Below are 17,912 nucleotides of genomic sequence, written 5' to 3'. Positions count from 1 at the left end.
TGAGCGGGCTGAATGTATATTTGCTCTCAGCCCCTCGGATCGGGAGGCGAGCATGCTAGTAGTTGAGCTAAAAGCCCAGGCTGCTAGTTCTCTCACTAGCATGTCAAGGTATCATGAGGGAGGTTTACTCAATGTACATACTGCACAGCTAAATACTAGCTGGCTACCGTTACTGTAGTACAAATCAAAATTGCGTAGCTTCTAATGTTACTCCCGAAATAACGGTACAATACCCCCCAGGAAGCCCCACAGATTCACAAATACGCACCCCAGGTGATCATGGGGACACAATTAGCCCAGGGATGCCTTTGTTTGCCTACATTTAGCTTGATAATTGGAACCCAGCTAGTGGTTCCACATTGGCTAATGCTAACGCTAACTGGCATGACATTTGGTCAATGAGTTGTGTCCCTATTTAGGGCTTGATCTCTGCTCATGTGGACATTTTAGCAGTAAACTGTCTTTTGAAAATTATTAAGTGATTCTTCCAAAAGTTGTAAAAATATTTATGTTATGCATACATAAATAATTAACTTCTCAGATGAGGATTCATGTCAGTCATTTTGACCATTTTAAGCCTGTTTCCCCCCCTTTAAAGCTGTATAAAAGGCATGTAAGATTATTTTCATGGGTTATCTTGCACATATTATTTGTTAACCATCTATATATATTATACAAATGTAAAATAATAAAGTGGCAGAATAAACCATGATGCCCAACTCTAATGTTTTATTATCCTTGGGTCGTTTTAGGCGGCCATCTTGGATTTTCCCTTAAAAAATGACCTAAATGAACCAGAAATTTTGGGCACCCCTTCTCAAATGATACATCATAAAGAGTGTCTGCACCAATTTTGGTGCTTCTATCCACCGCATAACGATTAGGCCCTTTTTTGTTGATAATCCCCCCTTCTATCAAGGGTTTTCGCTGCTTCTTCGCCGGCTCTGCCATTATACACACGTTTGCAACAATCGCTAGCCGGGTTTCGTAAGCCTGCCTCTGTGCTGGGGATGCCGGATGTAAACTGATCCTGCTTCTCTCAATGTCTGATACTTTGTGAGAATGATGGTCACTGGTAGGATACATCGAACTTGCAAGCGGGATATTCTTCCTACAGGCAGTAGGGGCGGGCGAGAGAGTCTTCATTCGCCCTGTAATGAGTCATTTAACCATATACCAACTTATGAAGATGATTAATTAACACAAAAATGTTGCCTGGTGTCCCTTTAAAATGAATTCAATGCCTTTTTTCTCAATACTTCAATACTCAAAAATGCAGGTGTTTGGAGTGTTTTGTAAATTTATAAAAAAAAATGTATTGCATCCTTCCCCAGATCTGTGTCTTCACACAACCCTGTCTCACAGGTTTACAAACAATTATCTCTTGACCTTGTGGCTTGGTGAGACCGTATAAATATATAGAGAGATGTGTGCCTCACCTAATAATGTCCAATGAATTAATTAAGGATTTATAAAAAAAGGCATTCAGAACATGGTTGATGACAGTGGAGATAATTGTGCAATGTTTATAACAATACCAGTGGTATTAAATGGTGTTTACTTGCATTTAGCCTTCACTACAGCCCTGGCAATTATCAACACACAGCAAAAATTAATTATGATACCAGTTGCTATCTTGCCTTTATCCATAGAAAGTTTTCCACGTATTAGCCTTCAGAGTTCCACGTTGACAGTGAGTTGAAACTACAGTAATTTGCACTAACCATGCTAAAAACTGAGACCAGGCGATTCCTACTCCCAGTAGTGAAAATAAGACCCGTTGAAATTCTGTCATTGATTCACTCATCTGGCAAATTGTATTTGAATTAAAACTCTTTTAAAATACGTTCACAGCATAAATTGATGCATGCGATTAATTTAGATTAATTAATCACAGAGTAGGCCTACCGTAGAACTCCAAATAATAGCCCGGGCTTTTATTTTCCCAAATCGCCAAACTGCACAGGCTAGTATTAGAGACAGGCGTCTATATGAGACAGGCCTTTAATTCCCTTTACACAAAACTTTTCCTCTGCAAAGATGGAAAATATTATCAAATTAATTATTTCATCTTATGTGTACCTATATGACTAGGCTATCTGATGACAATTACGGATCATCATTCATTTAGTGTTGAGATTTTGTTCATTGTGAGATACAGTAAGATCCAAATAGCTGGATAGCCAGAACAGATGAAACGCGTTTTAATTAAACGTAATCTGCAAAGAGATCGTATCACACTGAAAGCTCATACTTTGTCACTAGCAAATAGCCTATATCGGTCCTTTGTCAAATACAGTTGCATTATCAGCCCTGACCAAAACTGTTCAGGAATTATTTATGCAAAAGTGGAACGTGCTTAATGTTTCATTCTCCCTCCTTTTCAGCACAAATGAAACCGCATGAGAGAGCATGAACCATATTGTTTCTCCCGTTTTGTATTTGCCAAATTTGACAACAGTCTACATTCAAATCATACTTCCAGGCTCGCAGGAACATATTTTTGACCAGGGGTGCTGAATAACAAAATAATCATGGATGTCCGACGATTTCTCCCCCAGCATATGATTCGAATTTAGACAGCTAAATACGCCATTTCACCGCCGTGTATGAGTAGGTTCAAGAATGAAAAGTTTTATAATGCCCTGGGCAGCCACATTCCACTGCAACTATGCGCAGCACTTACCACTCCGACTCATCAATAAAAACTGCGCGCACACAGCAGTCCCATAGAAGCGCACTTGACTTTACATCATTAACCTATTTCAGTAGGTTATATAGCCAGAGAATGTCCGTAGACGGGCTCTGATATAGCCTAGTCTAAGGTAAATTCCTTTTCTGACTTCTTTCTCTTTATCGCCATGGCATTTAGAATAAAGAATAACGTTCGCGAACCGTTCTGGTTTTGTTGCCGGCATAAAAACAAGCTTACCATCGACCTATCCGCAAATTTTAAACACAAGGGATGAATTGAACGATGACGAAGTCGGACATATAGGCATAGTTCATATTGGAAAAAAAAGTTATACAATTTGGAACTCTATCTTTTCCCCACAGCAGTCTTTTAATGCCATCTAATCATAATGTGCGCAGTCTGCGCCATACTTAAGCCCAAATCACACCCAAGATTCGCAACGAGATGAGCAGCAACTTCATGCAACATTCTAAAACCTTGGAACTGTGACCAGACATGTGAATGCTTTGCGACGGCATGTAACGACGTGCAACATCTAATTCACACTGCTGTAACCTCCTTTCTGTAACGGTTTCGTGTCATTGCGAATCTTTAAACAGACGATCTGACTGGAAGAATATTTAGAAGATTAAATACAACCCGAAACTAAAAAACAGACCAGGCCTCTACTGGAGACCGGCCTTTAACCCAAACCTGTAGCCACGCTAGGCGTTTAAAAGAGACAGGCGTCTCTTAGGGACTCGCCGATTATTTGAAGTTTTACGGTATATGTTGATAGGGAGCCTCATGGTCAAGAGGAATTAAGCACAGACAGTGACAACGAAGGTAGGTGATTTTTTTTTTTTTTTTTTTTTTTAACCAAATCCAAAACCTCAGTGCAAAATCTATATCAAGAAAAATATCTCTTGAAAGGAGCAGACAGAAAAAACAAAAAACGGTGAGTGGGGGACCTGACTTCAGAAAACACTGCAAATAAGCCCAGCAGCTCAAAGAAACTGCAGACATGCAGCTAGTGCTGCCGCGATTAGTCGACTTGGTCGATTAGGTCGACTATGAAAATTAGTTGACGGCAATTTTTTTAGTCGAAGAGTCGTTTTACTATTGACCGCCTATTTATTTTTGGTCTCAAACGGCTCACTGTAATGTTATATTAACTCTATGTTATTAACTCTTGAAAATTACAATGACTGTCTTTGGATGTTAAACAGGCTACTAAGACTTTGGCAGTCATGTTTTAAACCCCGCTATGCACGCAAGTGTTAACGCCAGCAGCAAAGCTGCGTGCCTGCCTGCTTTCAGCGCAATTCATTATTAGGCAGAGCTAAGTGGGGGGAGCTAAGCTAGTAGGTTACGCTAGTCCAGACTCTGACTAATATAGTATTGTGGAAATTGAAATAAATTAAGTGAAGTGTCTCACGTTGACAACGCAACGGCGTGTCATTACTGTAATTCATTCATACAAAAAAAAACGTTAAAACGAACATGCCGTCGCCCGTGATATCAACAATCAAGGTGCGCGTCATTTCCAATGGTCAAAAAGTCACGACGCATATTTTTTTAGTGTTCAAGCCAACTGAAAAAGTGAGGTAACCTATGTGGTAAGACGCGCAAAGTACCTGTAGCCTACTTGTTTTGAACATGCTGATGTTAGGCTCATTTGCAAAGTCCTCAACTCCTGTCGCCTTTCAAAGTCCAGCGTTTCTCAAACTATGGGCCAGCACCGGCCGTAACGTGGACACTGCTGGTCCGGAGCCGCGGATTGAAATTATTCCCGGGGTTTCGTCTGATAATTTACTGCGCAATTGATCAAGGAACCGCGGACCGACAGAAAAAGAAAACAACGTTTCTGCAATCAGTAGGAAATACTTGTTAATTTGGTGTCATCAAACATAGAGGCATACAATTAAATGGTGGTATGAGCGTTCATTCAATGCGCGAGAGAAACCGAAACCACTTGATAACGTTGGTAGCAAAGCTCCAATTCAACCTATTGGAAAGCTATTTAATTATGAAACTACATTTAATAGAACAATGTGGATTTGTGCAACTTCCATAAAAACAGAGCACAGACTATAATACACTATCTAGAGTATTGTAGGCCTATAGTCAAATTTGAATAACGTGGCCAAATGCTTGTGGCATAATTAAATATGTCAATATTCTTTCCATTTGCCTACCAGTGTATGATGCTTGCATGAGGGAAACATCCCAAAACGATGACACCCATATAATTGCTATTGTTTTGAGAAGTATTTATCATGCAACCATGCAAAATCAATGGAACTATTGTAATTATATTTTACATTAGTAAAGCAGTCCTCTGATGTGCATGTTTTCACAAACTTTTTGTGAACAATGTTAGCACTTTAAACACTGGCTGCTTTGAAGTGCATGTATAACAATATAGCATAAAATGTAATAATTGTGATGTGATATAATGATAATTTGATGGGGGGTGGGTTCATGTAGGTGGGCCCTATGACCCCAAAGTATGCCATGACCGGGCCTCAGGTCAAAGAAGTTGTCTATGTCCATGGCAACACTGGCATACAAATAAAGTCTATCAAAGGTCTGACATTAGATCTGAAGGTAGCATTTTAAATGGGTGTTTTTTTTTAATACATAAGGTTTTTGAACACTTACAGTACAGTTACTTACAGCTTCTAACAAAAGTAGGGTGATATATATTTTACGTTTTCCCTTTAGTTAAGTTCAAAATAAAACGGACACAACAAAACAACAAACACTTGATTTTTTAAAAAAAATAGTCGTTTAGATTAGTCGACTAATCGAAAAATTAGTCGAAAGATTAGTCGTTAGAAAATTAGTCGTTAGTGGCAGCACTACATGCAGCACAATCTATTTTGACCTCTCTCTGACTGTCACCACGGTCTTACTGCAATGCCATCCTGGCACCTGCCTCGAGACCAGAATATCAACAGTCACATGACTGACGGGAGGCTGGTCCCGCAGAATATAACTCATCTGATTTGCACCCTGAGCAAACTGATCAACATCTTGGACAATGAATGTCATCCACTCTACAGCACTATTAAAAAGCAAAAGAGCTTGATCAGCTGGAGACTTCGCTCACTGCCATGCACAACTGAAAAGCTGAGGAAGTAATTTGTCCCCAGGGCCATTGAACTGTTCAATGCTTCACTAAAGGGGAGGAGGAGAGATAGACTTCTCTGCATTGTCTGTCTGCCTCTCCACCCTCTCCATGTTTGAGTACTGACTGCCCACTACTGTTTTACTACTGTCCACAGCCTAATGTTTTTACTACTGTTTTACTGCTACACTGTTTTTCATGCTATATTAGCACACATGACCAATGGCTTCTGCTACAATACTGAATGGCTGTAACCCTATTACCTCAACCTATTCTTGCACTGACATAGTTTTTTTATATTACCTTGTCTACATTATACTCTACTCTCTTATTTGTCCATATTATTTATGCTGGTCTCTAGACCTTATTCTTGCACTGTTGGACTACTTTTTGCACCTTCACCATGACACTCACTCTCTTGAGCACCTTACCATGCACACAGAACTACAGGACTACTGTTGGACTACTTTTTGCACCTTCACCTTGACACTCACTCTCTTGAGCACCTTACCATGCACACATAACTACAGGCCAGTCCCGGCCCGGCCCTGTCACTGCAAGCGTCTCATGCTTGATCACCCTCAAGCACACTGGATTTTTTTTAAAAATTTAATTTATATAGTATATTTAGTATTTAGTTTTGTTAGTTTTTCTTATCTTCTACTGTCTCTATTGTACAGTGGAGTTTTGTTATATGTTTATACTTATATTTACCATTTCTGCTGTAAGTGCATGTTGTGTGTGATGTCTGTATGCTACTGAGACCTTGAATTTCCCTCAAGGTCTTATCTATCTATCTAATTCGACCCTCCTCACATGTCTATAACCTTATTATCTGTTTATTGGCTGGAATAATCGACTGGCTGCTTACTAGTAGCTAGCCAGAGGTACTCTTATGGCGTGGGCAGCCAAGGTCAATAGCAAGGCGCACTGACAGAGGCCGGCCTCCTTTCAGGGGTCCAAGGACCCAGGGGGTCGTACATAGGATATTGGGGGCAGCTGCCGAGGTCCATTCCCAGCTACGCCTGGAAAGCAGAGAAGAGGGAACTGCAGACCCCTGGGTGCTGGAGATGGTGGCCAGGGAACACAGGCTCCAGTTTTGGCGGTGGCCACCTCCCTTTACCCGCGTCCGAATGACGACGGTCAAGGATCCAGTCCAGACAGACTGCCTCGCAGAGGAAATAGAAACTGCTAGAGAAGAGGGCCATTGCCAGGGTAAACGATCAGCAGGCTGGCTTTTATTCAATGTATTTCCTCATCCTGAAAAAAGATGGGGGGCTGGGTCTTTGGCAACCTAAATGGGACACAGAACACATAAATGTTCAAGAACTCCGAGCAGTGTATCTTGCCCTCAATACCCTCCTACCCCTCATTCAAGGCAAGCATGTCCTTGTCCGGACAGACCATGCAGTCTGCTACATCAAACATCAGGGAGGGACAAGGTCTCTCCGCTGCCTGAAGATGGCCCGGACCTCTGGTCACGCTAGGCCTCACTGAAGGCCATTTACATTCCAAGTGATCTGAACCAGGCAGTGAACCTCCTGCAGGTCCGGACCCCATCCAGGGGAGTGGAGGCTGCACCCAGAAGTGGTGCCCAGTTTATGGGCACACTTTAGAGTGTCCCAGACCGACCTCTTTGCATCGAGGGAGACCACCCATTGCCCAAGGTTGTTTTCCCAGGGGCCCACTCGGACTCGATGCACTATCTCACGAGTGGCCGGAAGGGCTGCTGGGGGCCCCCCCCCCCCCCGGTTTTCAGCTCTCCTACAACTTGTTCACAGCCTACCGTTACCCCTACCTCTCACAACCTTCTATCTCAGGTGAAGGGCCAAATCTGGCATTCCAGGTCAGCTGTGCTGCAGCTGTGGGCTTGGCCGCTGTGAAGTCCCTGTCTCACACGCTAGATCAGGCTGTCCTAGAGACCCTCAATAATGCCAGGGCTCCCTCAACACTGGTAAACTATCAACAGAGATGAAAAGTTTTTTCTTCATGGTGCCATGATCGAGAAGTAGAACCCACAATGTGCTCAGTGGAGGTTGTTCTTCATTTTCTCGTGTCCTTTCTGGAGGCAGGGAGGGCTGCCAGCACCTTAAGAGGCTATGCTACAGCTATCTCTTATTTCCATGACCCGATAGGAGGTCTTTTTTAATTGGAAAACAACCAGTGGTGTCCCAGTTTCTGAAGGGCACTATGCACCTACGCCCCGAAGATGCCTGAGAGCCCCATCTTGGGATCTTCCCTTGGTACTGAAATCTTTAACCAAGAGCCCATACGAGCTACTGGAGCAATCCAGTCTCAAGTTCCTCGCACACAAGACAGTGTTCTTCATGGCTATGTGGTCCACTAAACGAGTAAGTGAACTACATGCACTCTCTGTACGTGCTGAGTGTATGTAGTTTCCAACTTTGAAAATTCCCGGGATTTTGCAACCCTATATGCGATACAACAAAATACAACAAAATTCTGTAGGAGCCATCCTCTCCAAACAGAAGCATAGAGTAAGATGAAAGATATACAGCCCCAAATCAGAAAAAGTTGGGACGTGTAAAATGCAAATAAAAACAGAATGTGATAATATACAAGTCTCATAAACCTATAGTTAGCAGCCAAAAGGACATAGGCAACATTACAAATGTTGAAAATTAAAATTGGACTATTTGATGCCAGCAACATGTTTAAAAAAAAGTTGGTATGGGGAATGTTTACCACTGTGCTGCTAGAGTTTTGAGAATGAAATGTTGTCCCATTCCTGCCCGATATAGGATTGCAGTTGCTCAACAGTATGGGGTATTCTTAATCATGTTTTTCATGATGCACCTAATTTGACAGTACTGGACTGCAGACAGACTGTTTTAGCACCTGGACTCTTCCTTTATGGAGAAATACTGTTTATGTGCAAAAAAATAAGTAATTAATTAAATATATAAATGAAATAAAAATAATTTTGCCATTGTTTTCCTGAAATATTAAAGGTCTTACCTGAAAAAAACATTGCCTGGATGGCAGTATATGTTGCTCAAAACCTATATACATCATTCAGAATTCATTGTGCCTTGCCAGATGTCTGTGGGTCCAAAGTTGTTTAAAAGGAACTGAGGGTGCGGTCCTTTTTCTTTTATATTCAGTGAATTACATGTAAGGATCCAACACCCAGTGTGTAAGACTTAGGAGGTGATGAGCGTGTTTTTCCATTGTTTTGCGCCTTGCCAGATGTGCAATGTTCCAACATTCCATTTGTTTACTATGCGAGAGTAGGGGAGAACTGGCACAAACTGGCACACTTTTCTATTCTCTCCGTTCAAACTTGATTTACACAAAGACGTTAGACTTGAAAGCTGTGAAATTTGGCCAGAAAGGAGTCATACATGTTTTCTCCTTGAAAGTGGAAACATTAAAAAATATGGTGTAGTTTGTTAAGAATTTAACTAACAGCGACATGTAGCCTAGGGCCTACCTTTGTTACGACCTGACACAGCCATTAAAATGTGCGATAGCCTACTGTTGTAACAGTAGCAGAAGCGTCATGAAGAATGTAACAGTCATAGATATATACAGTAACAGTTCTAAAATCGCCATAGCCTTTAGGTGACCATCCAATATTGTTTTTCAGCTCTATCCCTTTGTGAGGATGCTGACTACATCTTCCCTGTTTTAGGACACTGTTTTTAATTGAATGCACTTTTGCACATATTCCTGTCTGTGTGTTGACTGACTAACTGTCTGCAGGTGAAAGTAATAATTGTTAATTAAGTTAATTGGGCCACAGGTGATATTTTAAAAAGGGCCAGTGTGTTGGTGTGGGGGAGACGGACTGATTGATGTGCAAGTTATTGTGTGTTGTCCATTTTTAAACATTTGGATAAATTAAAGATAGAAGATATTTTCTACCAAAGAATGTCCTGTTTTTATCTTTTTAAAAAACAAGATGGTGGACACTTTTTTTCACACCCTGGATTCTCTGAATATTTTAATCATATTTTGTATTGTAGATGAACTCCCCAAATACTTCACAATTTCATGTTAAGAAGCATTCAAATTACATTGTTTCATCATTTAGGGGCAGCCGTGGCCTACTGGTTAGCGCTTCGGACTTGTAACCGGAGGGCTGCTGGTTCGAACCCCGACCAGTAGGCATGGCTGAAGTGCCCTTGAGCAAGGCACCTAACCCCTCACTGCTCCCCGAGCGCTGCTGTTGTTGCAGGCAGCTCACTGCGCCGGGATTAGTGTGTGCTTCACCTCACTGTGTGTTAACTGTGTGCTGAGTGTGTTTCACTAATTCACGGATTGGGATAAATGCAGAGACCAAATTTCCCTCACGGGATCAAAAAAATAATATATACCGGTATACTTATACTTACATACATTTGTCCACACAGGTTTACATACAGTGATGAATACCCCTACATCTTTACTTCTTATAGACCCTGCCTCTCTGGGATGCTCTTTTTCATACCCGATCATGTAATTAGTTATGAAACATTCCTCATTTTGTTCTCTTTATCATTACACAACTTTTCCAGCATTTTGTTACCCCCGTCCCAACTTTTTTTGAAATATGTTGCTGGTATCAAATTCAAAATGAACATATATTTTCCATGAAATAGTCAAATTTGTCATTTTGAACATTTGATATGTTGTCTGTGTCCTTCCTGCAACTAAATATGAGATTGGCAGAATATTCCATTCTGTGTTTATTCACATTTTACACAACGTCCCAACTTTTTCTGACTTGGGGTTATATAAAAACGGTGTGTGTTATATAAAAACGGTGTGTGTGTGTACGTACGTACACACCAGGACATTCTCACCCAAGCACATCTCACACATACACATTCATTCCATGCTCTCAAATAAATAGCTAAAAACAGAAACAGTAAACACAGCAGTTATTATACAGAGTCCGATTGCACTGAGGGGATAAGGTGTGTGTGTATGATTTTATGGATGGATCAGTTCTGGGGAAGTAGCTGCTCAGTCTGCCTGAGCGGAGGGTGGTGATCAGAGAGTGTCCGGATTGTGAGGTGTCCTGCCTGATGTTCGTGGCCCGTGTGAGAAGATGGCATGAGTAATTCTCACTCAGGTTTGGTAGAGGGGAGCCAATGATCCTTTCCACTATCATGACAACCCGCTGCAGGTCCTTTTTTTCTGCTGCTGTGCAGCTGGAGTGCCACACAGTACAGAAGTATGTCAGGGTGCTCTCAATTGTGCAGCGATAGAAGGGTCTGGACCTCCCTGTAGGCTGTTTCGTTGTTGTCTGATATGAGTCCCACTATGGTTGTGTCATCTGCAAATTTGATGAGGGTGTTGGAATTGTGGGAGGGGGTGCAGAGCGAGTATAGGGCTGGACTGAGGACACAGCCCTGGAGGACGTCGGTGTTGAGAATAATGCTAGAGGAAATGTGGTGGCTGATCGAGACGTGCTGGGGTCTACTGGTGAGGAAGTCTTTAATCAACTGGCAGAGAAAGATGACATCAGAAAAATGTGCAATGGTCTCTTATTTATTTTTCCAGCTTTGTATAAAAATAAATAAATAAAATCATAATACTATTTTTGTTTTCCTTTTAGGTTTCTTTCTACAGTGGTTTTGCAGTGACATGGAAATACCTTCTTCAAAATGATATGAATTCCAAAGCAAGGTGAAATAGCCAAAAGATATTTGATAAATAGATATTAATTACTAATTTCTATGCTTTTCTCACATTGTTAAACTTGTTGATAGGAAACAGATGAAGCTATTGGAAATGCTTACTGGACTGATTCAAACATTTCCCCTTGAGGACCCACAGCACAAAAACCTTCAAGAAAATATGGAGCAGATCCGAGCCAAATTCAGACAAGTGAGAAGATTGGTTTTCAAAAAAATCTTTCTACCATTACAAAAATTATGCTTTCTAGTATGAACATTTATTTTTAATTTCTTTTCATTCTTTTTACATCATATGGATCTAAAATAATGGTCAGCATGTTTGTGTAATGTGAGCCTCCCAAGTCCATCTTGATGGTTGACCGACATCACTATGGAAAGCAACCATTGTGATGCCACGCCCCCACATGCCAGACACGCACTAATTCTATAGACCCTGGTTTAAGTAAGGGATAATAGACGACACTCCCATTAGATTATCCGAAGATAAACGCACGTTCGAGGTTGTAATGCGGCCACAACGCGCAGCGGAGTGGCCGTTCAACCTCGTAGTGCGTTTATTTTTCGGATAATCTAATGGAGTGAAGGATTCTCCCGATTACCCACCCCGGGCCTGCACTTAGTTGTTTGTTTTCGATTGACCAGGTTGCCTTTTGAAATGAAACGCGTTTGTTAGGCTAGCCGATTGTAAAAATAGGGAAATTAAAATGCGTACTGTGCCTATACATTACACAAACAATCTTAAATCGCGGAGATAACATTCGTTAGACAGGCAAAGCTGCAGCAGCAACATGCATAAGAACCTTAATAATGTAAGAGCACAGCTGGGTCTCGCGGAAACTCGCGGTCGCCGTTAACATTAGGCTATTAATTCAACTGTGACATGAAATGTTTGCTCCGCCGCTGTACTCTGCGGCTCTCCAGTCCAGCCTCGGACAGCAGCTGAACGGCGGCCCTTCTCTAGTCCAACAGCCTCACTGATGCGCGGCAGCAGGTGGTCATTGAAAGTAATTTCTGGTAGGCCGTAGGCTAATCAGACGTATTCAGCGCAGCGGTGTTGCTTTGCTGTTTGATACAATGTTTCAAATTAACAGCAATTTTCACTGAATGTTCTAAAGAACATGGGCGAATTGATACAAAATATATAAGAAGATCAAAAAAATGGACCTACTCCATAGCCGTGCAAACTGATTTTTAATTGCAAGTTCTAAATAACCTTCACATTGGGAAACTGAATCAAACAGTAGAATAACATAGGCTAAAACTTGACTGTGTGTTCAGTGTTCAGATTGGTTGTCCGTCCATTTTTTACCAGGATTTTACTGGAGCAGATTTTTTAAACAATGCGCCCAGTTTCGGGCACTTCTGAAGTGATGTTTGTCACTTACACCAGACATCACTTCACCATCACTTCACAGGCTAGCTGCCTGTGTCCTGAATACACTGTAAAAAAAACGTGGACACCGACAACAAACTGTTCCAGCAAATCACCGGCGAGATGCGCGTTCAGCAGAGTTTCAATTGCACAGGAGCAGTGTTAAAATAACGGCGTTAGGTAACAACGTTATTTTTTCAGTAACGAGGTCATCTAACTAATTACTTTTCCCGTTGTTACAACGCCGCTAACGTTACTGGACGTTAAATGTGGTGCGTTACTATGCATTGATTGAATAACTGTAATCCGAACGCACCCCTGGCTCACAGCTAGTGAGGAGGTGGGTTAATAACGACGTAAGCGATTATGATTGGCTAAGGCAGAGTCATGTTTTATGGTAGCCAATCAGAGCCAGTGTTTACACACTTGCCACACACGTGCCACACACACACGCAACAGCTAAAATAGAGATTCGACGAAACAGCAGAGTTCAGGATCAATCCAATGAAAAGTTGGCATTTTCGAGGTGGAGATATATGCACTACTTTAAATTCATTGTGGTCAAAGGCAAGAAAGTGCATGTAATGTGTACATTAAGTCCAGGAGCGAAGACTTTGTCGACATCCATTGTAAGCAACTCTAATTTAATGAAGCATCTCATGCATCTAAAGCTAGTAGCCAAAAACATCGATACCTCCACTAGCAAAGAAGGATCGGAGCAAAGTCCTCCAAGCAGCAAAAGCTAGATCTTTCTGCTTCACAACAAAAACCTATGACACAGGCTGAAGTCAACCGTAGGTCTGTCGATGTGCAATATCTTGAATTTCCCCTTGGGGATCAAAAAAGTATCTATCTATCTAATAAATATCAAAAGTTATGTAGCCTACAAACACCTGCCTGTTCTACTCATTTCAACTGGCTGCTCAAAACTGCTCAAAGAAATCCAAATTATTTGACATATAGCAACTTTTTTTTTTTTTAACAGTAACGCAAATAGTTACTTTCCCTGGTAACGAGTTACTCTTATCATAAAGTAATTCAGTTACTAACTCAGTTACTTTTTGGAACAAGTAGTGAGTAACTATAACTAATTACTTTTTTAAAGTAACGTTCCCAACACTGCACAGGAGGGAGAGGGAGGAAGTAGCAAGCTAGCTTTCTGTTTTGTTTGAACGCCAACAGAATTGACGTTACCCAGCATCACTTAGAACACCTTTAACTAATACAAAATTTGATTAAAACTGACTAAGCCGCTAATATCATTAGTAGGGATGCACGATATATCGGCGGCCGATATATTATTAGCCGATAAGTGAAAAAATGAAAATATTATTATCGTTCCCATAACAGAATTCTGGCCGATAATTTGCGCCGATATTTTTTAAAGTCCTAATTTAGGCCTACGTAAGGTCCGTCCTGCTACACTGAGCTACTTAAGCTTGGTTGGCTATACTTTTTCCTCAATATAATGTTAGCGGTGTGAATGTATTTCACCACTCTAACAAAATCTGTGGATATGCGGGAATCTGTGCATCTCAAAATCCTCTCGTGAATGATCCGCCATTTAACCTTAACAGAGCGGAGCTCAGCCCTATCTAGAGCCGTCTTGTGCTGGTGTGTTTGCACTTTACCGCGCTGGTCGGGGAAACAAATAAACAAACTCGTTAGTGGGACGAGTACATAAGTAGGCCTAGTTCTAAGTTGTGTTTTAGTATTATATTTGCATTACTTTAGCTTGGGTTTTGTATTATTACCTAGAAATATGCTAACCATTCGTGCTTCAGTATTATATTTGCATTACTTTAGCTTGGGTTTTGTATTATTACCTAGAAATATGCTAACCATTCGTGCTTTAGTTCCAGACAGGTCATCATAATAAGTTATTAAAACCTTCGGGGCTAACGCCTTTCATTTCTGCTGCAGCAGGTTGTGCGCAACAGAGTAGACATAAGATACAGTCTGAGGAGTTGCAGCTTTACAGTTACCCGCAGTTGAAACTAAACCTAAGTTTCCCTCACAAACTCTGATTTGGTCGCTATACTGTAGCTTATTCCAACCTGAGCAGTTTATGAGCGTTTAGTCCTAAATGAAAACGATTCAAACTCTCTAGCCACTCACTCGCAATTCACTGACGTCAGGTTCACTTAAAGGAGCCACACATACTGTTGACTGCCGTACTATTGAGGACTATTATGAGTTCTGTCCATCATTTGGTAGGTAAAATTACTGCAATAAAATTATGCTTATTAAATGCTTTCCCCAAATCACTTTTCACATTTTTTTTTCCAAGAGTAATATTATCGGTTATCGTATCGGTATCGGCCACAACAAACCAATAAATATCGGTTATCGTTATCGGCCCTAAAATTCCATATCGGTGCATCTCTAATCATTAGGACTTAACACGCTTGGTTGGTATGCTGTGGGCTTTAATGAGCGCATTTCGGGTAGTCTATCCTACATCTGGGCAATAATTATTGAAGAAATTGCAGTTTACATACCATGAAAAACATTACCAGTAGTTCTGACCGAATATTAAATAGACCCCCCCCCCCCCCAATAATTATATTACAATATGAATACATGACATTTCATAGTAAGTAGAATATCTTTCTTAACCTCTATTTACACACAACACAATTAGTCTTTTAGTCATTATTTACACCTTTTTTAAAACTAAGGCTTAGACTCATAGGACCTAGGTATTGCCTATAGCTTAATTTGGACCAATAGCCTATTAATAATAACACGGGGGTCCGGGGTGTGTCTCCCGCGGGATTTTTTTTTCTGGTTGCTAATCACATAATTTTAATGTGATTTGAGAGGGACAGGATTCAGGTATAGGCTACTAAAGACAGGCCCATCTTCTGTCTGACTCGCGTCATGTTGCCCCATGCATTAAACCACATGTCACTGCTTGACTACAGTAAATGAAAGACATAGAGCCTACTGAACATGGACTTTGTCATAGTTCACGTTGATAATGGAGAAAAAGCGTAGCCTACGTTTTGTGCCAACATGTTGTAGAAACATAGCCTGACGTAGTCATACTCCATTCTAGTCAGAATATGAGTCTGATACTGCTCCATTAGGACGTAATTATGGGGCGTGTTTCAACCGATACAGGGGGGGAATGTCTCTGCACTCAATTGGATAGACCTAACAGAGCAACAAAATAGCTTACCTAGTTAGGGAAAGTTAGACTTTTTTTCCGCCAATCTGCAAAAAAATTTCTAGTGTCTAGTTACACCTCCCAATTTATCCACGGCCAAATCCTCGGGGAAACACCTGGAGAGCCCATCAAGTTTGGGGTTCCCAGAGGGACTGGGCGAAAATAATGAAAACATTTTGTTGACCAATATTAGCTTTTGAGATGTCTAGGGGTTTTTAGGGGTGCTGAATCTATCCCAGCCATTAGTTTTGAGTAAAAATTACTCCAAGTCCATAAAAAATCCATAACAAGTGGTTTTATTGAACAATTACAAAACAAAACTTTCTTAATCAGTTTAAAATTTAACAAACCTCATCCCACAACTCCCCTGCACTTCCTCACTCCTGTTATCTTCTGGCTGGTTGATGTTCTGGCAAGAGTTACCATGACCGTTCCAACAAGCAGAAATACACTTGACTCCTTGCTTTTTACAGCAGCACCTGAGAGTGTCACAGACGCCTGCACAGTTGCAGCTGACAAACTTCAGAAGGTAGTCTGGTGCAATGGGATCTGGTGTGACTGCTGCATAATCATGTTCTCCTTGTTTCTATCCACACTCAAGGACATCTAGTGATGGATTTTGTAGCAGTAGCCAATCTCTGGTCTGGAGATATGCCCGCAGAGAGTGCTACAGTGTATGCTGCACCTCCTGTAGTCGGAGGTAGTTTCTAAGGCTTGACACTAGTTATGTTGTCCTCATGAGTTTTACATGTTGCTCACTGTCCACCCTCAATGTTGGACACTCTTTATCATCATAAGGGTGTAGGCCTACTTTGTGAAGTAACTGTTCCTAAGATCCTGTATGGACGTAGCCTAACCATAGATCATTTATTTTTCCACAGGTTTGCTCTTTACTGCACATCTCTACAGACTTCCATGGTTATATCAATAGCCCGGGACAATTATCATTCTAAATGTAAAGTATAAACACCATAACTGGAGTGCAACACGAAACAAAGAAGAATGACGGACCATCATAGCATGTTTTTATGTTTATGAAATTTAACAGATGCTTTTATCCAAAGAGACTTGCAACATTACCATAAAAATGAACAGCAGAAGAATTCATATTACAATTAACACTAAAAGTAAAGTTGAAGGTTGAAGTTAAAAACCTTCCAAAGAATGAAATAATCAAATTAGATACCCATTCCCAGTACTTAGTTACTGTCCACCAGTGTGTGCGTGTGTGTGTATTAGTGAGGTGGAGGGGTAGATTATGAATTACATTTACATTACATCGGCTAATTACATTACATTTTAAATTGTTGTATGTTGAATTGTAATAAATCAAAAAAGAATGTTTTGACTAAGAAGGTACTTGACTGAGTCTTTATTGAATCAGATGGGAAATGTTTTGACAGTCACGAGCCCTTTTTCCATAAAATTTTCAAGCGCTCCAACCTTTTTCCATCACTCTAATCCACCTCTGTCGAGCAAATTAATTTAGCACGACAAAACCGACGTTGCAGTGATATATATATATATATATAAGTTATTTTCCATCAATATATATAAGTTCTTTTCCATCACGTGTCGCACAAACTTTTTGATGCGCATTGTTTTTAAGCATATAATTTAATGGAAAAAGGGCTACAGGCATGGTTATCATTGCAACAATCCTGCTTAGAATCTTTATTAATGTAGAAGACATCACACAGACACATTCATGTCAACGTGCACAGCGCCTGATTAAAATCGAAACTATTCGTCTGGGCTAAACTGACAGAAATAGCCCTACTGGTAGGCATTATTACCCCGTCTTGTATTTTGAGACCGGCCTTTATTTGTCTGGCTATAAATAGAATCAATCCCGGGGACCCGGGCATATAATTTGAGGATTTATGGTAGCCTAGTCTCCTGCTCATCCCGAC

General features: G+C 40.9%; 1 protein-coding gene across 1 annotated transcript in view; it reads left to right on the top strand.

The window, feature by feature from the left end:
- lto1 (LTO1 maturation factor of ABCE1) overlaps positions 1 to 17,341 on the top strand; it is a 33,931-nt gene extending 16,590 nt beyond the window's left edge. The window contains exons 3-5 of the mRNA XM_076287932.1: positions 11,374 to 11,444; positions 11,528 to 11,645; positions 16,881 to 17,341. Coding sequence (XP_076144047.1) covers positions 11,374 to 11,444; positions 11,528 to 11,645; positions 16,881 to 16,952 — 261 coding nt within the window. The 3' untranslated portion in view covers positions 16,953 to 17,341. The remainder of the gene's footprint in view (positions 1 to 11,373; positions 11,445 to 11,527; positions 11,646 to 16,880) is intronic.
- Positions 17,342 to 17,912: the final 571 nt, after the last annotated feature.

The sequence above is a fragment of the Alosa pseudoharengus genome, unplaced genomic scaffold (assembly GCF_046254945.1).
Source record: "Alosa pseudoharengus isolate Yale_2024_CS ecotype anadromous, Long Island Sound unplaced genomic scaffold, YU_APseudo_1.1 YU_APseudo_1.1_scf_16, whole genome shotgun sequence".
In the NCBI taxonomy this organism is placed as follows: domain Eukaryota; kingdom Metazoa; phylum Chordata; class Actinopteri; order Clupeiformes; family Clupeidae; genus Alosa; species Alosa pseudoharengus.
This window is presented reverse-complemented; position numbering and strand designations above follow the sequence as displayed.